Below are 25920 nucleotides of genomic sequence, written 5' to 3' on the forward strand. Positions count from 1 at the left end.
TAATAACCAAGAATTAAACCATGCGGCCTCGAAACAACTAATATTCGAGACAGTCTCTCGAATATCACGAACCAAGGACACAGCGTGGCTTGCTGCGCACAAACAGGTTTCAATTGCGCTACGTGTCGTGTTGTTAAAGCAATGTTGTGCTGTATCGATTAGATCGATACGATAAATCGGATAATCGATACTGTGTTTTCCGATTGTGTTGAGAACGATTTTTTATGCGGTTTTGTTTTTTCATTAACAGTTTACTGATAATTTTATTGTAACTTTCGTGAGACATACTATATTAATTATTATGTTATCGGCTTACTCACGTATTTGTTTGACGAGGAACTCGACTAGTTTCAAGCTACGCTAGAGGCTCATATTCATGAGCAGCATTCCGCGACACACGACAGTACAGTTTACTGATCTCCTCATTTGGCATGTCTGTTGAAAATCACAGCTTTAAAGGTTCAGGTTTGTCAGAGGGCACAGCTGTTTGCTTATCAAGTCAGTTCCTAGGACACTCATAGCAAGAGAGAGGATAGGTGAAATAAATTCTATACAAACACAAGACTAATCAATCGCCAAAATTAATCTCAACACACATAAATCCTTAACGAAACACATAACAAATATTTACCCGACGACCGCAAACAGTGAGAGTGACGATCTTATTTACATTTGCGTAATACAGCTTTGTTATATACTCGCTTATGTAATACATAAATTAAATTTGAAACGCCCGAGATCTAGTTCATAAAGGTTGTGCTATAAATAGGAAAACAATGTTATCTTATGCTAATTTTCTTACCTTGAAGATGGGTTGATCGGTGTATCGATATTTTAATCGATTAGTATTTTTTTTTATAATCGGTATTTTTAGTGGCAATAGGCTTTCCATTACATGGGATTCTTAACATAATTGGTGACAGGATAAGTTATATTTTATGTAACGTTAAAATAATTATAGATTACTAGCGATCCGTCCCAGTTTCGCATGGGTGCAATGGAGATATATTATGATGATTATACATATAAAACTTCCTCTTGAATCACACAATCTATTAAAAAAAACTACGGCATCAAAATCCGTTGCGTAGTTTCAAAGATTTAAGCATACGAAAGGACATAGGGACAGAGAAAGCGACTTTGTTTTGTACTATGTAGTGATAATAGTTAAATTATGCTTTTATTAGGTCAGGGTCATATAAAATTGCCATATTCCTTTGTTCCTGTGGTCAAGCCGAACTTGAGAGTCTCTGGAATTAGCTAAATTATTAATTCAGTTATAAGCTTTTCTATGTGAAAGGTATTGTATTTGCGTCTAGTATATGAGAAATAATATTTGTCCTTATATGTTTTACGCGGAAAATCCACTGCTTACGTACTTTGACAAGGTCGTTCAATGTCATGTACTGAATAGTGAATACACATAATTTCTATACAGATGATTGACACATTTTGGTAAATGTAACTCTGCAATTCCATGTCCGCGAAATTGCAGCGTAATTAATGCCGATTTCGACCGACTACACTAAGCTTAATCGATATGATTCGATTCGCGTACCGTACAGCGTGTCGCGTCACTACTAGTTGTTCGGCCATCGTCGGGACGGGCGGTCGCGCGCTCGGTTTCGCGCCAATATTTTCAAATTTAGAAAAAAAGAATTCTCTATTTATTCGTTTCAAACGATTTTTTTTTGCACAAATATCAAGTTTTTTTGTACCTAAAGTGAAGTTTTAGAAGTGAATCTTTTGACTAAAAGTGTTTTAGTGTGTTTTTTAATGTATGTTTGGTGTTGAGTTTTTTTTAATGGTTTATATCGTTCCGGTGGTATATTTCATGTTATTTCTCTATTATTATTGTTACCTAGCACGTTGGCTGCGTTCTTTGCCTATACGAAACGCGAATGCTTAATTGAATAGGTATATAGGTATATGTACGATAAGAATTATGTTTGTTTAAAAATATGTTTTGTATTGCGTATTTGAATGCGAAATATTTTTACGACCTTTGCTGTGTTAGGTGACGGCAGGTTTTTGTATATTTGTCATTAGATCTCTATTTTTTTAGAACTTTAGAACTGATTAAGGGCATATTGCTTGACTGCCAATCCGCATTGAGCTAGCGTGATGATTAATGCTCAAAAATTCTTCGTGTGAGAAGAGGCTTTGGTTAGCAGTGGCGACTTATAGGCTGATGATGATGATGATGATAGAGACTGAGCAGCAAGTCTCTGTGTAAAACCTTTTAATGCGATCTCCAGTTCATTAACCAACGGTGATGAATATAGCAAACTCTTTCTCATGTAGAGGAGGCTCATAGTCCAGCATTGGACTGTCTCCAGCTGTTGATAGCGTTCCTCCATTTCTTGACCTGTTTTCTCTCTCTAATAATAAATATTTACGAGTAGCAAAAAGCAATTTAGATTAGATACTAGACTACTGCGGTCTACCTGGTGGGGACCGCAGTAGTTACCGGGACTCTGGCTCGAAAAGCAAGAGTAGGAACGGGGTGGTTTTTAGTTAGTAAGAGTCTGACACTTCTTTTCGCCTCGTCTTAGAAGAGAAGTCATTGGATGATTTTCCCCTTCATAAATAAATAATGATGTTTGGTTCTTGACTGAAATAGAATGCTTTGATTTTGTTTGTGATTAAGTCTTTGACTGCCAATAGAAAACTGTTGAAGGCAAATCCTCCGCTAACGTCGGTCACCGGTGACCACCACGGCGTTCAATGTGATAAAATAAATTTTCAAGAAGTTTTGTGATTGGATGTGTAAAAAGAGGGTTCTGTGTTTGTGCCTGTGATATTATAACACCCAATCGGATGGTTTTCGGTTCATGATTGTTTTTTGAAAGGTGATTTAATCGAGATTGTTTTGAAAACGTGTTCGATCAAGGCTAAGTTTATTGTTGAAGTGTTGTCTATTCATCCATCAACAGCCTATAAGTGGCCACTGCTGACCAAAGGTCTCTTCTCGCACGGAGAAGGTTTGAGCATTAACCACCACGCCTGCTCAATACGGGTTGACGATTTCAAACTTATAATTAGAAATGATAAGCCCAGGTTTCCTCACGATGTTTTCCTTTACCGTTTGTTAGTGGTGTCTAAATAATCTTAGAAAATACATATAACTCTGAATAAAATCAAAACAATCTAAGATTTATAAAGTTGTTTTTATTAAGCACTAAAACTTCTTACTGAGTGCCAATTATGTCGTAATTTTTCCTTGTTACAAGCACTTCATTCTATAAAACATCGATAAGCTTGTTGATTTCATTATTAATAACTATTATAACAACAGAATTCTTTGAAATATTAATTTTTCCTTGTACTTGGTTACTAGAATCAAGAAGATCTATATTTTTATAGGAGTAAAATCGTGATTCCTGATAAAAAAGTGTTTTTCGGATTTTCAAAAATTTCCAGTAGATAGTAGCACGGAGTCTGAAATTGTACCCAGTATATGACAATAGGCTCACCCCCTATTACATGGGACTTATAACACAAATCGTGAAAAGTGGATGTACATTGTATAGCGGCATTATATGCACTTCTGCTTATCCTTTCGGGGATAAAAAGCCGTCACATTGCATTGCATAAACCATATTCTCATACGAAAGAAAAAATCTTCAGCCTACCCATTCAACAATGTACTACACAAAAAGCCATTATCTTCAATAAGGGTCAATGTAATATGCAAATTGCATCTCTGATTGTCGGTTCGTTGGTCTAATAAAATGTTAACTGGTGCAAATTGGATGCAATATGCAGTCCTCTGTTGTTATTCAATCTCGGCATCAAGTCTTGGTATTTCCTGAAGGGAGATCGTGAGGAATTGTATTGTGATTCTTTGGTCGTCTCCTTTGCTGGTAAAGTGGTCCGATTCTTAGAAGTTAAGTGTTGTTTCCTTCTCTGCTTTACTCCTGTTGATGTAGGTTGATCGTTTTATAGATTACTAGCTTCTGTTATTGGCTTTGCCCACGTTTTTATGGGATAAAAAGTATCCTATCATAAAAATCAGTTTATACTCTGTCTGTGTACCAAATTTCATCTAAATCCGTTCAGTAGTCAAGTCAAACACTTTTCTGAAAATCACATCAAAACCAGTTCAGTCAGTCGTGTGGTGACCGCACACAAACATACATACAGGTCAAACAGAGAACCTTATTTTTGAAGTAATTTAAAATGTATCAATAACGTAGAACGTCACGCCTGTTTACCCCCGAAGGGGTAGGCAGAGGTGCTCATTACGACACGTAATGCCGCTATACAAAAACACAACCCAATATTCAATTTCCCTAAAAATTACAATATACAAGAGATTATCTAGATTTGTATGTGAAAAAACCCGTATTTCATTACACGTGATTCTACGAACGAAAGTAGACAGATAATACGAAGCGGTAAGCGGCAATAATATGTTTTTTTTTTGTTTAAAAGTAAGTCATTCAGTCACTGACAAAAACGTGCGAACTTATGATAATATATTGATAACGTGTGTGAATGTGACGTAATCATAGTGTACTTACCTACTGACAGACATTATAAATGTGAATGTGTATATGTATGTATGTTTGTTACTCTTTTACGTAAAATCTGCTAGACGTTTTTGGTTGAAATTTGGTGTACAGAGATAGATTATGGTTTAGAAAGGATCTCATAATATGATGGGATACTTTTTATTGAAGGCGAAGACGCTTGTAGAACCTTGTGAATGAAGAAATGAAGAAGAATGTTACGCGTAAAATTCTTTGACAGAGTTGAATACATTTTTCAAAAAACCGACGTGAAACAACGCTTGCGTTGTGTTTCGTTGTGTGAGTGAGGTTACCGGAGCCCCAGTTACCCCCTTCCTGATCTTCCCAATCTCCGATTTCCCAACAACTCTTAAATTCCTAACCCCCAAAAGGCCGGTAACACACTTGTGACGCTTCTGGTGTTTCTGGTGTCCATGGTCGGCGGCAATTGCTTACCATCAAGTGATCCGTCAGCTCTTTTCCCGGCTCATAACATGAGAAAAAAAAAGAAAGTGCACTACAGATTATTTATAAATGTACAAAGTCTCGCGTATAATCTAGTTTCAAAGATAATATTGATAAAACATTATAATGCAAAATATATTACGTAACCGATAGTCGGGTATTAAAAGTGTCGAGTTGGCGATGCGAGTACGAAATTACACTCACGTGCAAAATCATGTGCACGCCGTATCTATTTGTAATTTGATTCGTATAATTTGTTTTTCTATGCTAATTTACTCACTAATTTTAATTATATATATGTATACGCTTTTTCTATTAGTGACGTTACGAATTTGTTATTTGATTGTTGTTTATTTTAGTCAGGATTTTGGTTGTTTTGGCAATAAAATTAAATGATGAATGGATGGGAATGGTGATGTGAAAGATATGTTACATTAGTACGAGTTTGCTTTACGTTTAAAACAATCGAAACGAGAACGCATTCGGCGCTCTGATTGGTTAGTTGCGCTGGCCAATCAGAACGTCGAACGCGATTTTGTTTTGTTTTTGTTCAACGTAAAGCAAATTCGTATTAAGTGTACTGATGACACTAAATGGCTACTATTTTAGATAGTGTGAGTCAATATGCTCAAACCTTCTCCGTGTTAGAAGAGACCTTTGGTCAGCAGTGGCCACTTATAGGCTGTTGATGTGATATATGATGATATAAAGCAGAAAAAGTTAACCCGATTCTACTAATAAAAAGCGGGTGAATAGGTTGCCTATGGGCCGATATGCTCCATCGTAGGCTGCATCGTCGCTTACCATCAGGCGAGACAGCGGCCAAACGTCGACCCCTTAATGAATGTAAAAATAAAATGTAAATATCTTTAAATTCAATTATAAAATAAAAAATAGATAAAGAAATTACCATAAAAAAAATTTGCAAACCCTAATCAATAACGATATTAATAGGCGCCTTGCGATAAACATAATATATTACATTACATACGCGTATATATCTATATAATCTTCAGCCAGATTATGTGTTAAAGATAACATTATCTAACATGAATATTCTTACCTCTATACTCCATACTAATGTATAGCCTTGGGGGTTCTACGTCATTGTATTATGTACATGTATTCACGTACATAGTCTGTTTTGTTTGCGATTTTAAATATCGTGTGTGTCGGTTTAAGTTAGGTTTTTTGGGGAAGAAAATTGAGATTCTGGTGTGATCATAGTTGAGGGAGAGAGGATTTTTGTAGGGTATAAGCCGGTAAACGAACAGACGGATCACCTGATGGTAAGCGATCGCCGCTGCCCGTGGACATCCGAAACAAGGCATTACAAGTACACTGGCGGTCATTTGGGAGTTAGAAATTTAAGGGTTGTTGGGGAATCGAGCATTGGGAAGATTCGGAATCAGGTCTCGGGTAACCTCACTAACACAACGCAAGCGTTGTTTCACGTCGGGTTTTTGTGAGATCGTAATTTCACTTCGGTCGAGCCGGCCCAGCAGTGCCGAAGAATGATTCTCCCACAATTGATTCTAATAATTTTGGGTTGTAGGGCAAGTGGCTAATGGGATGATGATGATATCAATGAAAACTTTTATATTTCCGAAGTTTTAATATGGTACTAAATAGCTATGCAGCTCTTCAGCATCTTAAATAAGGCAATGCAGCGATGTAAGTCTTGAATTTGATGTCTTATCACCACTAATTACATTTCAAAATAACTCCTCAATCGCTACAAAATCCCACTATTAGAGAAATACATAAAAACTAAAATACAAAAGTAGTTATATCCATGACAACTGCCTGTTGTCTAGACGACGCACCGATATAGAACTGGCATTCTACCAAACCCCCATCTAATTGTTTTCCTAGCTATATAGGACGATAAACACATACATATTTACGTATATCTGTTTATATATGTTTTTTTTAAACGTTGCCCCACATTAGGATTGTCTCCTGTGTCGTTGAGTGCGTTTACAAACATACTAGTTCACATAGACCCGGGACAATCGGAGCTGCGGACTACCTAGCGGGTTTACCGGGGCTCCGGCTCGAAAAGCAGGAGTAGGAACGGGGTGGTTTTTAGTCAGTAAGAGCACAGGTAAGAGTCTGACACTCCCTCTCGCCTCGCCCAAGGCGGGAGAAGTCATTGGATGATTTTCCCCCCTTTAAAAAAAAGACCCGGGACAATAATCTGTCTGACTCTTTGTGTTGTTCCGTGCGGCAATCGAATCCGCGACACGTTGCACGGCAGCCAGTTGCCCAGCCACCGTGCCAACTGCGCAGTCAAGTCTATGTAAACATACAGTTGTTATTTTTATTTAATGTATCGGTCAGAAATTGTTTTAGTGGTATTTTTATCGAGTGTCCCCCTTTATGTGGTCGCCAGTGTATTTCTGTTTTTGTTTTTATTATTTTATTTGTTTCTGCCAGCGGTTTTGTCGGCGTTATCAATGTAATATGATTTGAGTTTTCCCCAGAGTGTAATGTACTTCTGTTCCAATTTTTATCCAGATTCATTTAGCCGTTCTTACGTAAATAATAACAAATTATACTCATCTAAACTTCCAAATTTCATTCCGATAGCTTTATTTGTTTTGACGTGATTGTGTAGATGTATAGCTAAGCTGTGAAACTATGTGACCACCGATATATTTCCACTGATACTAAGTGATGTTGCTACGCGAGGAAGATGCACAGCTCGAGTATGCGATGTATCGATAGTAGGGAAACTATCCATCCATCCAACGTATGCTTTTGCATACGCATTGGCTGTAATTCGAAGAATAATATCAGAAAAAAAAAATCTTGTTTCATTAATTATTATGTTATCGGCTTACTCACGTAATTCTTTGACGAGGAACTCGACTAGTTTCAAGACATGCTAGAGACTCATATTCATGAGCAGCATTCCGCGACACACGACGCGGCGATTGTCGCGCTGCTACTGGTGAGCAAGCCGATAACATAATAATTAATATTTAGTATGCCTCACGAAAGTTACAATAAAATTCTTTTTTCAATCTTAAAATCTCTCGACAGCAGAACTTACGACAAGACAAGGCAAGACGTAACAAAAAGAAAAAAGTACTAGTCAAGTTCTTTCACAAAAAAACAGTCGAGCAAGCACCTGTTACACCTCAGTTAACTAACAAACCTTAATGAACGAGAGGTCAGACTCGCTATTACGCCAGCTGACAGTTATAAAACAAAAATAAGTTAAAACGCTTACACAATACAGCTTCGGTTACGAAAACTCAATCATATTGGGAGTAAAAGTTTTAATTTGAATGAAAGTTAAAAGTGAATGCTGTGTCTAGTGTTCTTTTAAGGTAAGAGGCCACAGGCCCGCATCGTACGCATCGCACGCAACGGATGTACGCATCGCATGTAGGCATTGCCGATGATGCGGTTCGTACGATGCGGATCAGTGAACGCAGTTATATGAGTTTCTATACAAGACAAACTAAAATCCGTTGCGTGCGATGCGTACGATGCGTACGATGCGGGCTGTGTATGCGGCCGGTATGAACGTGATGGCTAAGCATAGCTAAAGATCTGATAAGTCGCATGCTCGAGCTGCACATCTTCCTCGCACAGCTACATAGCTAAGTATCAGTGGAAACGGTCACATAGTTTCACAGCTTAGCTATTACATCTTCGTAGTATAGCTACATAGCACACCTCTGGTGGAAAAGCACTCTATAATAATATTAAAATGAAATCTACTTATTTGAAGGTTGTCTCTGTCACAGGTGAATGAACTGCCGTGATATTTATTTTTCTGTTAGAAAACATTTTTTTCCTATGAATTTTTACTGGAATTTTGTAATGTCATGGATTTGTTCAGAGACATGGATTTTAGTGAAAGAAAACACCAAAGGTGTTACAAGCATTTTGGGGGGTTAGGAATTTAATGGTTGTTGGGGATTCGGAAGATTGGGAAGGGGTAACTAGGTCTTCGGAAACCTCACTCGCACAACGCAAGCGTTGTTTCACGTCAGTTTTCTGTGAGACCGTGTTAAAATTTGATGTGCATATTTACTTATATTTCTTGAGAATACTTACGTACATAACCGCTTATCTCCAATGGGTGTAGGCAGAGATAATGGAACGCCAATTGCTACCAAATCTTACATACCTCTTTCGCTTCATCAACAGTCAGAGAAATGTTATTTTTATTCCAAATCTGATTACACAAAACCCACTTCTTACTAAACATTCAGATGAAATGCATTTTTCACCGCGATCGACTTTCATTCGCCCTCTACGAGATACGTTGATCGGTTCATGCATTCCATAGGTACTTGTATGAAAACTAATTTCCTTTCAGCCGTTGAATTCTCGTTACCGACTGCTAGATTCAGTATTCAATATTGGAAATGTGACCTGGGTGATGTATTTTGTGTTTATAGATGTTTTTGAAGAGATATTTTTTTAATAGAATCGTCCTTTGGACTGAATTATTAAGATCAATCATTAATAACACTTTGTAAACTTTTCAACAGTGTGGTGATTCAGAATAGGTCGAATAGATTTGTTTGTTCTCTTGTCGTGGGTACACATAACTTGGAAAATGTCACATTTGTTCTTTGCCGATGATAGGTTTTAAACTAGCACCCTCATGCATGGGCAGCCGGCTTATACCTCTGGACTACGACAGCCTGTTCTGAATACCAGAGCCTTTCTGACCAGGCTATCAGCATTTAACTGAGCACTCATCTTTTGCGTTTTTTTTTTGAGGGGGAAAAGCATCAAATTCCTTCCGCCTTGTGTGAGGCGAGAGGGAGTGTCAGACTCTTACTGACTAAAAACCGTTCCTACTCCTGCTTTTCGACCCGGGGCACCGGTAAACCCGCTAGATCCGCAGTTCCGGGTCATCTTTTGCGCTGTGACGCAGTTTTATTCTTATTTTTTGCTCTTAAAATTTATTTTTCTATATATCATAGCGCTATAAACGGCTTTTCTTCCTTATTGCACCCCTTTAGAGTCCCATACTCCAATAACAAACTGTCGATGATGATGCAAATGACATTACCCTCGTTTCTTAGTATGTAATGTGTGAGAGTATCTGTGTAAATAATAGGTTTGAAGAACTTGTGCCGAGTGTTGTGTTTTATCGTTCGGAGAAGATTGTTAATGCTCTTTTCTTATTGATTCGTTATTGACGTCAGTTTTGTGTATTGAGATTTTTTTGCTCTAATGAGTTCAGTCGTTTTTGAGATGGCAACGAAATGATAAAGGCTTTTTTACAGATTGTTCTTACGAAACTTCTATTTTTCACTTATCTTTCTCATAGCAAAAACAATATGGGCGGCGATGATCGCTTTTTTTGAGGGGGGAAAATCATCCAATGACTTCTCCCGTCAGACTCTTACTGACTAAAAACCACCCCGTTCCTACTCCTGCTTTTCGAGCCGGAGCCCCGGTAAACCCGCTATGTGGTCCGCAGCTCCGGATTAGGCATCAGTCACTACTTATTACCATCAGGTGAAACGTATGCTCATTTGCCCCCTATACAATAAAAAAAAATTAAAGAATTAGCTAAATCAGTCCAGGAATTGAACACTAGAGGAAACTAAAATTTCAAGCAAAAAAAGGAAAAACTAAACTAAATTTTTCATAACATCGGAAACGTTATAAAAATAACTAAATAAAATGTTGGATTTGATTGCGTACGCGCACGATTCGATGCAACGTACGCGTGGACAGTGCGAGCGAGACACACGTATATGCAGTTACGTATGCAAGAGCGAGATAGATAGACTGCAGCGGTTGCTACGCGGTTTCTGATATAAATATCTTTATCTTACTGTGTTTATAAGTGGGTAGCAATTCTGATTGGATATAACTACTTGTCTTTTAAGAAGAGAATATGTCGTCTTTTTATGTAAATAGAGATTTTAATTAATTCGAACAAGGCTAAAAAGTTTTTGTTTGAGATGAAATGTCTTTCAATTACTCCTGAGTTGGGTGAGGCGAGAGTGTCAGACTCTTACTGACTAAACACCACCCCGTTCCTACTCCTGCTTTGAGCTCGTCTGCAGTTGCGGGTATTATAGGATTAAACCCTTTTTAACCGATTTCCCAAAAAGGGGAGGTTCTCAATTCAGCCGGTATCGGTTTTTTTACTTCTAAACTCTCAGTGGATAGATACAGGCAGTACAAGGATAATGGTTATTTTTTGGTTTAAGTTTATGATTGCCAATAGAAAACTGTTGAAGGCAAATCCTCCGCTAACGTCGGTCACCGGTGACCACCACGGCGTTCCATGTGTTAAGGTTTTTAATTTTTTATCCCTTGGGCAAAACATTTTTACGTAAGCTGACTCTCAGACCCGGAATTTCCGAAATATCCCTTTCACTGGAGACCTGTCGAAATATAGTTTTTTTTTTCTTATTTTTTTAATAAAATATGTCTCGGCTATCACAATCGGCCTTGGCCAGTCGAATCCGGTGACATTTCTGTAGCAGAATATAATTTATTTTGAATACCGGTTTGACGTGAAATATTGGTGTCTCGTGATCACTGTAAAATTGATTTTTATGTTTAATATTTTGTAATAGCTGGTGTATTGTATTAAATACAAGGGTTTTTTGTGGGGGGAAAATCATCCAATGACTTCTCCAGCTTTGGGTGAGGCGAGAGAGAGTGTCAGACTCTTACTGACTAAAAACCACCCCGTTCCTACTCCTGCTTTAAGCCGGAGCTCTGGTAATTTGTTTCGTTGTCCGCAGCTTCGGAATTCAAGGGATAAACAAAACCTAGTTCCCAATTACCTCAATCGGCCCAATTACCCCCAATCTTCCCAATCCACGATTCCCCAACAACCCTTAAATTTCTAACCTCCAAAAGGCAACGCACTTGTAACGCCTCTGGTGTTTCATGTATCCATGGGCGGCAGCGATTGCTTACCATCAGGTGATTCCTCAGCTCGTTTCCCAGCTTATACCATCAGAAAATACCATCATCATCATCATCATCGGCAGCCTGAATAGTGTCACTGTTGGACAAAGATCTTTCTGATCAAGAGAATTTATCATCATGCGTCTGCTCTTTTCCCGGCTTCACTACATAGTATGAAACAAAGTCGCTATTTTTGTCTGTTTGTTTGTCTGTATGCTTAAATCTTTAAAATTACGCAACGGATTTTGATGCGGTTTTTTAATAGATAGAGTGATTCAAGAGGAAAGTTTATATGTATAATACAGGCATAATATATCACCATTGCACCCATGCGAAGCTGGGGCGGGTCGCTAGTAATCTATAAAAAAGGTTCCTACTTAAAGTACAATCAAAACTTAGTACTTTCCGTGTCTAGAATTCTAGATCAATAGATCAAGTGACCTACATGACCTTTTGACCTGGTAACCTACAATCAGGGACTTCTTTATTGTATCTTCGTGGTTAAAAATCGTAGTAAACTTCAGGGGCCTTAGTCTGCTATTACATTTGTGTCTGATCATTGAGCAGGGGAGACGGTGCTATGTAGGTTTTATACCTCCGTCCCTCTTGCACTGCTCAATGATCGACCATTCTGACACAATTGTAATAGCAGACTAAGGCCCCTGTTCTTTAGGTACTTATATAGAATTACAGTTTTAAGCATATTGTTGCAAAACAAGTGTACCTCTGCCTACCCCTTCAGGGATAAAAAGGCGTGTAGATATGTACATACCTATTTAGTAAGGAGTCTGCAATTGTATTCCGTGTTTGGCAATTGACTCACCGTCTATTATATGGGACATGCTCTATCCTAACTGGTGGAAAGTAGGTAGGTGTTACATTGTCTACGTTTTTTTTTTTGGGAGGTGGAAATCATTCAATGATATCTCCCGCCTTGGGCGTGACGAGAGGAGTGTTAGACTCTTACTGAATAAAAACCACCCCGTTCCTTCTCCTGCTTTTCGAACCGGAGCCCCTTTAAGCCCGCTAGGTAGTCCACAGCTCCAGATATATGTTCACCTCTCTACCTACCCATTCGGGGATTAAAAGCCAACATTTACACATTGAACCAATTCCATCCCAACCTTTCAGGTCAAGCCTGAAATTACATTACGGCGCTCAAATTAGTCCGTCTAATACAATTTTCATATCCCATGTCGGATTTTCGAAACGTTCAACTAATTCGCCAAGTGATATTTGCACTCCAGATAGGTTATATCTATCTCATAAATAATTAGGTACCTAATTGGGCCTCCGGTAACCTCACTCACATAACGCAAGCATTGTTTCACGTAGGTTTCTGTGAGGACATGGTATCACTCCGGTCGAGAAGGCTTATTCGTGCTGAAGCATGGCTCTCCCACAATTAAAAATACTTATTTAAAGGCTGACAACGCTCTTATAATATCTTTCATGTTACGGATGTCCATGGGTGGCGCTAATCATTTACCAACAGGTGATCTGTAAGCTTATATACCCCCTACACCATAAAAATATTATTAAACTCATCTCAGATTTCATAACTGAGAGAAAAATGTGCACGCCCTAAAAGTACCCATAGGGTGCATCGTATACTCGAGCTGCACATCTTACTCGCACAGCTACATAGCTTAGCATTAGTGGAAACGGTCACATAGTCTCACACTTGAGCTATTACATTTTCATGGCACAATTCTGGTAGAAAGCACTCTTATAGTAAGCCGTTTAATATGGGGTTGAAAAGTTAAAAAAGACCTTCAGAAATGGACACCAGACTTTCCGAGATATTGAAAGTTTCCACGACAATCCCGCGATATACAGACAGGCACACACCAGTTACTAATGAGACGCAGTTATTTAAATATTTATCATTGTTCCGCGAACAATACAGTCTATACTCAGACTCGTTGGTTATAAACAATTCGCTTCTATGATACACTCGAACGGTGGCCATTTTTTATTGGCAACTTCCAACTATTTTATAGAATACAGCAAGTTTCGGAATACCTTTTTTGATATCATGTAATGTCCTGGGTGAAGCTAGACGGAGCTGACTGAAAACCTAACCCCGTTCCTAATCATCAAATGACTCCTCCTGAAGCAAGAAAGTGTCAGACTCTTACTGACTATAAAACCACCCCGTTCCTACTCCTGCTTTTCGAGCCGGAGCCCCGGTAAACCCGCTAGGTAGTCCGCAGCTCACGAGATTATGTCTGAAGTATTCATTTTGTTGTGACTAATGCTTTTGCGTATGCACCATTAAAATCTACTTCGACCGATGCCATAGACCGGCAATCGGTCGATTGGTTAGCCGACCGGTATCCATCGATCAATTAAAGGTACCATACCAATCGATTAATGTCGATCGATGCCATCGATGGACTATCGATCGTTCGATGGTAATACCCTAATTAAGTAATTTCAAACTACAACAATGAACTCATCGAAAGTATTCGCCCAAAAATGTAATACTCCACTCTATAACTTAAATCTCCTATCTACACAGTTCAAGGTTTTCCACTATCACTATACTCTATATATATCTCTATACATTTATGTTCATACGTAATTTTATATGTTAATATGTCAACCGATTATAATGGACCTGTTTTATACGTGAGTTCATATTCTTATCCGTTAGTTGTCAAGCTGATTTTTTTGGGAAACAGGTATTATATTTAATGATTTTTTGGCACTTTGATAACTTGTTTGGTGAGACGCAGTCAAGTGCGATTTTTGAGTCTTGCCAACCATCTCTTGGGTTAAATAATTAATGATATGTTTGCAACAGCAACAGATCTCTTATTGACATCTTCAAAAAGCACTCCTAAAACCACTCTTGTTGTAATAAGGTGATTTTTAGTCAGTAAGAGCCTGACACTCCCCACACACGAAAGGCAGGAAGAGACATGGGATGAATTTTCGCCCTAAAACCCGGTCCTTGGTATAGATTTAGTCTCGCTCGTGACCCTGAAATGCCATGGTCCTAATACCACTTAACACTCAAGTAGGTTTTTGAAGGCAATGCAAGTAAGATGTTAACAGGGTGGTTCTGACTGCAACTTATTGCGTCTCTTTATTTCGAACATTATCAGCCTACTGCTGGATCTATCCAAAATCACAGTTTGATCTACAGTTTTTCGGCTTTTTTTTAAGGGGTGAACATTCATGACTTCTCCCGCCTTGGACGAGGCGAGAGTGAGTATCAGACTCTTACTGACTAAAAACCACCCCGTTCCTACTCCTGCTTTTCGAGCCGGAGCCCCGGTAAACCCGCTAGATAGTCCGCTGCGGCGCCTTCTTAAACATATTATAATGCACCTGTATTACTTACGACAGATGTTTCTGTTAGAGAAATATAACTCGAACTGTTCAAATAATTTGTATAGATGTAAATATTTTTTGTTTGCTACCAATTAGTACTCAATGTCGTCTCGTTTTAACGTGTCATCTTTAACACCTGTTTATATTTGTGTCCTAGCAATTACGTATATATTTCAATGGTGATAACTGGGATGCATTGTATTCTATATGAAGATAGGCATGTCCTTTACCTGCGGACTGCCTAGTGGTTTACTGGAGCTCCGGATCGAAAAGCATGAGTAGGAACGGGGTCGTTGTTAGTTAGTAAGATTCTGACACACCCTCTAGCCTCGTTCAGGGCGAGAGAAGTCATTGGATGATTTTCCCCCCGCAAAAAAGTCGTGTCCTTTGTGTTAATCTGGGTTTAGTGAGAATGTGTTTTCTGACTCCGTTCTATCTCCATGGGACAATGACTAAAAATTATCCAGTTTTTAGTATCAAGTTGGGCAAAGTCATTGAATGATTTTACCCCTCAAAAAATAACCTTAGTGCTCCGTTGCGCTAATCAAAAGTTAAATAACATTAAATTCTTTAAGTTCCTTATTATGATGTCATAATCCAATCCAGAATTATCCTCCTCAATCTCGAATGCACTAAAAACGTAAAGTTCTCATCTAAAACAATTGCATTCGGCATTTTATAGAGTTGCATCGACCTGCCGATGTTTGGCATCGCGCCAGACGTTTGTGCTGTCGCGCAAAAAAACGTGCCAAGCGTGATTCGCAGTGTTTGGGGGGTTTGGTTCTTGTTAGATGTTGGAACTGAGTTCTTAGATGATGAGGTGCTTTTACCAAAATACTTCGTATTCTTCCTTATTTTGGTACTAACAAAAATTTATATGGATCTTGGATTTTTGTCGTTTTGTTCTTACATTATCTTATTTGTCAGTTTTATACTTGATTCGTTTGCTAGTAAAACAAAGATATCTGCTTTGGTCAAAAACCTGGGCTTATAATTTCTCATTACAAGATTGAAATCGCCAACCCGCGTTGAGCAAGCATGGTGATTAATGCTCAAACCTTCTTCGCGTGAGAAGAGGACTTTGGTCAGTAGTGTAGCACTTATAGGCATTTAATGATGATGAAGGCATTAAATATCTTTATCATTAGAACTTGAAACGGGATATTTACCATATTTATTTATGTCTTTGCAAGCGCCGTGACCACGAATAAACATGGTAAATATCCCGTCGCAAGTCCTAACGATCTTGTTAGTGACCATGTCAGATTTAAAAACTTTGTAATATCATTGATCAATAATGATATCTTAAATCGATTTTCTATCTAAAAGGATTTTCTCTATTCCCATTTCAACATCCCGATTTTTAATCCATTTAAAATGCAAAACGGTTCTCTCTATCCCCGCAACGAACCCCAATACCGCAGTATTTACGTCTAGATGCCGCATTCTGCAAGACTCCCAACTATTATTAAAGACTACGCTGGCATTTACACTCATTTACATAATATCACGCTTGTTGTACCCTTGAGGGGTAGACAGAGGTTGTGCAAGAGCTAGAGATTAGCAGTCTGACTTGTTTCGTCTTCTTGTGAATCGATGTGGCGCAATAGGCTAGAATTTATTGGATGGTGATTAAAAAATGGTAGAAAATGGGTTGTGGCTTCAGATTGCAACTGAGATATGCTAAAAATCCTGTAATGGCTAAGCTGTGAAACTATGTGACCGTCTTCAATGATACTAATCTATGTAGCTGTGCGAGGAAGATGCGCAGCTCGAGTATGCAATGTATCGATAGTAGGGAAGCCACACATAGCACACATCCATAGCACGCATCCATGACACCATTTTTACAATCTGATGGCATTTGAGTGTCGACATTTTAGACTATGTCCTTAGTTCAGAAACGGGCGTACCTAAAATCCTAATGTAATGTATGTATGTGTTCACTGGAGCTTTACTTACGTAAAAATTTGAGTTGTGAATTGTGAAGTGTCGATTTCCGTAGACAAGATTGTAGTGAAGTGATTAGTATCACTTCTACATTATATGTCTTTCTTTCTTTCCGTCAGGCGAGCTGTAAGCCTGTCTACCAGTTTTACATTCAATGACCTTCTTTAACAGTTATCTATTAAAAGGCATCGATAAAAATGCAATAGTGCAATGGCATTTAATAACCCGCTAGCCGAGGGCGAGGTTAACCGTTTTGCAATGAAAAAATATATTATAAAACACTGTCTATCTACCAGCATATGAAAATATACTCCACAGACTACATAACTGCACAGCGATTTCGACTTTACGTTACAAGAATAAGGTTTAAACTAGTCCGGTTGATTAGAGTAGCTTGATATGCGTCGTGTTTCGTCTGTTGGGTAATACGAAGCGGTTCCGTAACGTATAGTTTTAGAATGACTAGACGTTTTAGTCAATTTTGCTTTCGAATTTCTAAATGCATTTGCAATCTACAGATTTGTCAAGTAGGTCTACCTTAAATGGTGTTTGTGTATCGTCTGGACAGCCACAGTTGACTCGACAATCTCTTTACATGAGCTGCTGTTTACATGTGAACATTAGCTCATGACGATACCTAAGTACGTGTGTCGCCTGGACAGTCACCGCTACCATCAGTTGACTGGACAATCTCTTTACATGAGCTGCTGTTTACATGTGAACAATTAGCTCATGACGATACCTAAGTACGTGTGTCGCTTGGACAGTTACCGCTACCATCAGTTGACTGGACAATCTGTTTGCATGAGCTGCTGTTTACATGTGAACATTAGCTCATGGCGATACCTAAGTACGTGTGTCGCCTGGACAGTCACCGCTACCATCAGTTGACTGGACAATCTCTTTACATGAGCTGCTGTTTACATGTGAACATTAGCTCATGACGATACCTAAGTACGTGTGTCGCCTGGACAGTCACCGCTACCATCAGTTGACTGGTCGAACTCTAAACTGCATATTATGCCTCTGTTAAAGTTAATTTAAAAATGTCTCATGACCTCTTTCCTCAGTTTTCAAAGTACGATATCAGATTTCTTCACAATCAGCTCAGCTATTTCGTCGTAAAAACGTAACAAACAACGTTGTTTTCGCATTTATTATTATTGCATTGATATGAACTATTTTACATTACATGAAGTAGTAATAAAATAAGTCCCCTACTGCGATAATTCTTTAATTATAATATTTATTTATGTACTATGTTTGTCGCTAAAACTTCATCTGCGTTCTGCGTGGTATTAAAATGATTTCCTTGGAGTACTCAGATCTCGATTATGTACCCCATTTTTTGAGGGGGAATATCATCCAATTACTACTCTCGCCAGGGTGAGGCAAGAGGGATTTTCAGACTCTTACTGACTAAAAACTACCCCGTTCCTACTATTGCTATTCGAGCCGGAGCACCGGTAACCCGCTAGATAGTCCGCAGCTCCGGATTAGGCATCGGCTTTACTGGGCCCCATCTTTGATAGTCATCTATCCTATTGGCTGTTAGTAATTATCTCCTGCAGTTTATATGCATTGCAGATCCTATTCATAATGTTTAGTCTAACTGTTCCGAACAAACTTATACCACATGTATTTCAAATCCGTCTGCTTCTTCTTGATATAAACACGTAAACGCTAAGTGTGTTTATTTATATTCAGTAAATAAATAGAATTAGCTTTTTTTTTGTTATCTTACTTAATATTATAAATGCGAAAGTTTGTGAGTTTGTTTGTATGTTTGTTACTCAATTACGTCAAAACGGCTGAATGGACTAGAATGAAATTTGGAATAGGAATTGATTTTGGTCTGGAATAACACATAGGATACTTTTTATTTACCGGGTACGCGGGAGAAGACACTGGTAGAAGCTAGTTGTTGTTTTATATGAATGTGTTGCTGCAAACATTAGTGTTTTCTTCACCTTTGAGTGTTTTCCCTAGGTCTATTTCTTCTATATAAAAGATTCAATATTATGCTTTAACATGAAAATTACTTGGATAACCAAGTAGTTTTATAGAATTATCACTTTTTTAAAAGTGCTAGCTACTTCCTCGCGGTTACACCCTCTCTGCTCAGCTCCTATTGATCGTAGTGTGATGTTTTATAGCCTATAACCTTCCTTTATAAATGGACTATCCAACACAAAAAGAAATTTCCAAATCAAACCAGTACTTCCAGAGATATACACGTTCAAACAAACAAAATCTTCAACTTTATGTAATAGTTTAAGATTTAAGATAAAAATGTTGATTCTCAACAAACGTGCTATTTTTGAGATTATCACTGCCTATAGTTAAAAGTAAACTTTACCAATACCCATATAAAGACCTTTTGTAATTGCAATAACCCAAGCCCACGATTTTTTTTTTCAAAAACGTCTCTCGCATAAAAGAAATTCGACAAAAGTTTGCAAATTCGCCATTTTTTTTTTGCGAAACTGGTCGGGCGCGTTGTACCTACGATACGGTAATTTTATTGGCTCTAAAATAACATGTTTTATAGCCAAACTCGAGCTACGTATAACGTAGTTGTCTTCATTGTGTAGTTTCGGTAACCTTGGCTCGAACGCTCAGCAGACCCCTGCAGCGTTAGAGCGAGACAGAGTCACCACACTTAAAGTTAGAAAGAGACAACGCTACCGGCGCGTGCGGCGTGTTCGCCACGCGGTAAGTTAGGTTAAAATCTTCTAGGTTATGTCATGTGCTTCGAAATTCGAAAACCAGAATGTTTCCGATATATTTTTTTTTCTTTTTCGCTCTGACAGCAGCTTTTAGGAGTCTATGGTCGAACGAAAAATGCATTTCTAACCTCTTTGTTTGACACGTGATTCTATTTTGTTTATGGTGTTGTTGTAAACGCCATTTGTGGGGTAACTGTGTTGAGAACACGTTGTTTCTGTGTGACTATTTATTTATTGTTTTATTTATTTAAGTTTTGTCTAATGTTATTCTCGCGTATACGACTTTAAGTTTCTGTTAATCTGTCTGTTATTTATTCTTTAAGTGACCGTAGTGTTTATTTAACTAAGTGGTTGTTTTAAATTCTGTATGGATGGATGTGTGGGTGATAAAAACCCCTGTTCAGGTAAGGGTTGATTTGTATATTATGTATTTTAATTTCTAATATATTTAAAAGATATGTTTATCTATCTTAAAATGCGATTCTATCGTTATCTCTTCTAGATTATTAAATGTTTTTGTTGCTACCGTCAATACTTATAGTTAATGTTCTTTTTCGTTGTTTTTACTTTTTTAAAGTAATAATATATTTGTAATCTTAATATTTTATAGGTTTTACTTAGTGTTATATCGTGGTGTTTATTCCCTGTAGTTTACTTAAATAATATGACATATGGATGCATTTTTTTTTTTGTCTAAGGATACCAGTAGGCGTTTCTAATTAATTATACCTATGTATATTTAATTTTTATTGGTTAAACCAGCTGACCCGGCAAACTACGTCAGCCTTTTAAACCTTCCCTAGACTTGCACAAATAATTCAAAATCAAGTTTAGTCAAATTGATCCAGCCGTTCTCGAGTTTTAGCGAGACTAATGAACAGCAATAGATTTTTGTTATGTTGTGTAGATAAAAGTATTTGACATTTAACGAAATAGCATTAATAGGTATCTAAGTAGTAGTAGGTTCTATATTACCGATCAGATGATCATTAATGCTTATCAAAAATGAACCTTACGTCCTTGCAATAGGTTTAAAATGAGTGCAACGACTCAATTGTTTTCCCGTTTTAATAAATATAATATTAATTAATTCCATTTATAGTTACTAGACTTTATTTAAGTGTTAAAAGACTGTAGGTACTCGAATATATGTTATTTGAGGGTAAATAGTTGCATGACAGTCCACTGCTGGATTATGAGCCTTCTCTACATAAAAGGGTTTGTCATAATCTCCACGCTAGGGATAGCAATTTAAAAGGTACTAGCGTTCTCTGATAAACCTCTCTTTCTCCCTCTTTCTCTTTATATGCGAGTCTATTGTTCTAACTCAGGTAAAATACTAGCTAAGCTGGTACTTTTGAGTTGTTATGTGTATAAAAAAATGGGTATTATGTATTTGTATTTAAACCTTTATTAATACACCACGATAAGACAAAGTATCGCCATAGGTAGTCTGAGAAAAAATATTTGTTTATGGAATAGGTTTGAATGTTTCAATTCAGGGTCTTTTAAAACATCAAACTAATATAGTCAGCTGTCTGTCTGTCTATCTGTCTGTCTGTAAGCTAAAGAAGTATGCAAACTCTATAGTTGTAGTTTCTGTTGGACACTCCATTTCTACGCACTTATCTTCTAAATTACTGTATCGAATTAGGATAGATAGGTAATCTTTTTATCGAGGAAGGCTATAGGTTAAAAAACATCACGCTACTATCAATAGGAGCCGAGCAGAGTGGATGAAACCGCGTGGGAGTACCAATCAAAGACGTCAGGTAGTCCGGTAGTTTAGTAGTCGTTCCGTTCGAAAGAAACCGGTATTCTATCGAAACTGTGTTGTTAAGAAACAGCTGTTTTATCTAAAGGTGAAAAGGTCTATTCGTTATGACTTATGACACTTTCGTTTTTTTTTACGTCTATATATTATAGCTTCGAAGTTATATGTACCCGCATTGTTGCAGTTATTTTGTTAGTAATCATCTTATTGCGTATTTTAGTTTAACCATCGACAACACTGTCAGTATAGGTCACAACTTCGTATTGGAGACTCGGTTAGATTTATGTTTCAGCCATGATCGTCCCACTGCAGGGCAAAGGCTTTCCTACTTTCCTTCCACTCCTCTGTTTAAAGCTTTTTGCGGCCAATCCTTGTCATAGATGTCGAGTTCGTCCCGCCATCTCCTTTTGGGCCTATCGCGACGTCTTTGGACGTTGAACGGGCTCAGTAGTGAGTTTTTCAGTGAGGAGAGTCGGTTGCCATTAAGGAAAATAACAACTTTTACTAATTGGGTCACCCACTCTGAACTATAACTACATAAGACTCATGCTCATGATATGTTGCACTTGTGACCTCTTTTATTAGCAATCGTTAAAATTTCACTAACTACCGTACTCAGAGACATTTAATTATTACGTTCGTTCTTCTCCATTCGGAGCTATACTTTGGAATGAGCACTTAGCTTCACAGACTGACATTTCAGTATGACGTTTCAAAGGTGCCTAATTTAAGATTAATTCAAATAAATGATTTGACTTATCGTAATAGACTAATAACTGTAAAGTGCAATACACTAAAGTGCATCTACACGAAAATAACTATCTTATCTGACATAAACACCTGTTTGCGAAAAAACCGGTTGCATTGTTAATTTCCTTATCAGTAACAGATAATTCACTAATTATCTTCAGGAAATTAACAAGTTACTTAACACGTTACCACAGTAAACATTTACACCGGTCCCAAAACACAACCCTGAGGCACACCCCCCATTTCACAAGCCACTCTTTAAGCAACTTCATTAAGTTCCCCTCAAAAGTAATTACAACTCAATCAATCAACATATAATTTATATGTCACAAGTATTATCAAATATCTATCTTTAGAACCCAGTTGCTTAAGATGGTTTATCTTGTCAGAAGCTTATGACGAAACGGTGCAACTTATTTAGCTTTGCTTAATGAGTAACTAGCTGCTGTTGGTTGCAATACTTGCTTGTATCTTGTATGCCAATATTCTGATTACGTGTGGCTCAAGAGTTTTCAACTGTGGGCACTCGTTTTTGTAAGTACGTCGTTATTTATGTTTTTGTAGTGGTTATCTTTCATTTGTGGATTGCAAATGGTCGGTCGAATGTAGAATTTTCCCAATACTCGATTTCCAAACAACTCTGAAATTCTTAACTCCAAAAAAGCCGGCAACGCGCTTGTAACGCCTCTGGTGTTTCGGGTGTCCATGGGCGACGGCCATTGCTTGCCATCAGGTGATCCGTATGCTCGTTTACCGGTTTATAACATCTAGACTGAAGTTACGCGACGTCGCCGCGTTTGCGCACGCTGCTCATGATGAAGAGTCCCTCTGCGACTCGAAATTAGAGCTTTTCTCCATTCATTTATGTGTGTAAACCGTGATTTTTAGTGATGGTGGTATTAGCCAAATCTATTCTATACTTAGTGCTAATATTGAACGTATCGTGAATTTGTTGTTTCTTTGACTTTTGATTGACTATAGGAGAACTAGGTTTCGACCTTTACCCAACCATCCTCAAATCATATTAAGTTTCTGACACAAACGTTTTGATATTTCATGTCTTAGTCTCCATGCGACCTTTTGTTTCTTTTTAATAAATTATAAATCACCGCTAGGGCCAATAAGACGGAACGACCGCAAATTAATATTTAAAACTTAAACTAAAATGTCACAGAACTGGTTTTTACTTTACATTTTAATGTATTTCCTTGATTGAGAAATGTTATGTTACGTGTTGCGTAGATGTCTGTCCGTTTTAAACGATTTGATCTATTTACTATTAATATTATTAAGTTAGTTTGTTTGCAACGAGTTTTCTTCTTTTTTTTTTTGAGGGGAGTCAAATCATCCTATGACTTCTCACGCCTTGAGCGAGGCGAGAGGGAGTGCCAGACTCTTACTGATTAAAAACCACCCCGTTCCTATTCCTGCTTTTCTACCCGGAGCTCCCGTAACCCGCTAGGAAGTCCGCAGCTCACGAAGTTATGTCTTAGAGTATTCATTTGGTTCTGACAAATGCTTTTGCGTATTCTCCATGACAGTTCTGATACGCTTAACGTTTCGTTTAGTTTCATAAAAGGGTTTGGCGTTTTCTGAATGAAAGTTTTGGGTATCAATTAGATGTTAGTGAAGGATGAAATGATATGACGATGACGTTTGGTATTGAATTATCTAGTTGTAATGGTATTCTGAATTCGCGTACTCCATTAAAGTTCTTTGATACCACCTACATAAAACCAACAGGAACTATGTACGGATTGGTATGTAAGATCATAAAGAATGAATGATAAAGGAGAAGGATGAGATAGACGATAGAAAAAGGAATGGCAAAGAAAGTAGCGAAACGTACACATTTAAAAATTAAACTATAACCTTTATATCACAGTTACGAAATAAATACTGCAAGGGTTAATCTAGCTATATTTACACTTACATATATCACCAGAACGATAATAAACACAAAACTAAACCTTAATTCAATCCCAATAAAGAACAAAACTGACAATTGAACTGACTCAAGTGCAGATAAAAAGTGAAAAAAAAAACTTCTCGAAGAAAAAATCATCGCTAAGGACACCAAAAGACTAAAACATTGAACTCATAACAGGGAAATACAACTCTATCGGGAGAAAGTACGAAAACTGTTGAGCTACAAGATGATACAGTGATTGGGGAGATAGTATTAGATACTATGACTGCTGGAGTAGCGGCCAGGAGGAAAACCAGGCCTAGACGGAGCTGGGCGAAGGTGGAGCAGGATGGTCAGGTATTGTCGAAGACATAAGGACGATATTATGGTGATTGGGCATAACAAGTATTAGATTGTTAAGCTAGATTTTTAAGTACCCCTTTATTTAATTTAACCGATCTTAATGCAAAACCCCTTTTACATACTCTTGTGATTGCTGGCTTTTCCAGTTTCATATGCAATCGGGATATGTAGGGTGACTGGTAATTAGTGAACGATATTTAAACACGTGATTGTACTCATGATTACAAACAACTTTCCCAAAGAAACTTTTTTGTGTACTCATTAGTTTTATTTTTATCGCAATAACAAAACAGCAAAATTTCGCGCGCGCGTACTTTCGCATGATCAGCTGTTAGCAACGAGGCGTCCGCGCCTGCGTTATCGGAAGACTTGTAGGTATTTTAGAACTTAACACGTGCGTGTTAATGAAATTCTGTTGTTTTGTTATTGTGATAAAAATAAAATTAATGAGTATACAATAAAAGTTTCTTTGGGAAAGTTGTTTGTAATCATGAGTACAATCACGTGTTTAAATATCGTTCACTAATTTACCAGTCACCCTATATTTAGAAAGCTAATCTGGATCTTGGTTTTTGACATTTAATTTATGATGAAAATCAATCCCTTTTCAAAGATTTTGGGTTAAGATCGGTTATTGAATACCTTAAAGCGTAAGGATTTAATTGTACTACTACTAAAGTATTACTGGGTTTTTTTGGTGTTTACATTCTCAGTAGAAATGTGATGTCCTAATGTGTGCATGCTGTGTCGATTAAAGTAGCCAATTTACTGAATGAACATCATTTATCTTTAGTTAATAAATGTGTATTAAGGATGAAATAAAATAAATTAAATTAAATATACGGCTTATGCGAGACAGCTACGAGACCAACGTTCGCGCACGCTGCTCATGAATAAGAGTCCCGATGTGTTTTGAAACTAGTAGAGCTTTAGTAAGCCGTATATTTCAATTATTTTAGTATGTCTATGTAAATGAAACTGTTGCATGACTTAGGTTATGCCTTCGAAAGAACATTGTGTACATTTGAAACTTGTTTTTAATTCATGTCTTCTCAGCAAGCAATAAGCGTATTTTATTAAAAAGTATATTGTGTCCTTAAAATTACCATCATCCTTTGATTTGTATTTAGTATAATCAATTCATGCAACATTCTCATTTATCAGTGGATTCGGTGTGCAATTCACAATTTTTTTAATGTAGATTGTCGTTAT

General features: G+C 37.5%; 2 protein-coding genes and 1 long non-coding RNA gene across 38 annotated transcripts in view; 2 read left to right on the top strand and 1 right to left on the bottom strand.

The window, feature by feature from the left end:
* Positions 1 to 25920, bottom strand: part of LOC118281136 (ATP-dependent RNA helicase abstrakt) — a 209380-nt gene that overhangs the window by 106589 nt on the left and 76871 nt on the right. The window contains exon 13 of one of the 3 annotated variants that reach the window (XR_007706355.1): positions 18013 to 18029. The exons of the other annotated variants lie outside the window; for them this stretch is intronic. The gene's annotated coding sequence lies outside the window, so the exon portion shown is untranslated. Of the gene's footprint in view, positions 1 to 18012; positions 18030 to 25920 lie in introns of those variants that run through there. 3 annotated transcript variants of the gene reach the window in all.
* Positions 1 to 25920, top strand: part of LOC126911877 (uncharacterized) — a 129195-nt gene that overhangs the window by 60842 nt on the left and 42433 nt on the right. The window lies entirely within an intron of this gene.
* LOC118281112 (la-related protein 1B) overlaps positions 1 to 25920 on the top strand; it is a 96111-nt gene that overhangs the window by 32974 nt on the left and 37217 nt on the right. For 6 of the 16 annotated variants that reach the window (XM_050700904.1, XM_050700906.1, XM_050700905.1 and 3 more), the window contains one exon: positions 24544 to 24702. The exons of 5 other annotated variants lie outside the window; for them this stretch is intronic. In XM_050700904.1, the coding sequence (XP_050556861.1) occupies positions 24544 to 24702 (159 nt within the window). Of the gene's footprint in view, positions 1 to 1582; positions 1826 to 20090; positions 20317 to 24381; positions 24734 to 25920 lie in introns of those variants that run through there. 5 more of the 16 variants (XM_050700917.1, XM_050700916.1, XM_050700915.1 and 2 more) reach the window with 5 other exon arrangements.

The sequence above is a fragment of the Spodoptera frugiperda genome, chromosome 19 (assembly GCF_023101765.2).
Source record: "Spodoptera frugiperda isolate SF20-4 chromosome 19, AGI-APGP_CSIRO_Sfru_2.0, whole genome shotgun sequence".
NCBI lineage: Eukaryota > Metazoa > Arthropoda > Insecta > Lepidoptera > Noctuidae > Spodoptera > Spodoptera frugiperda.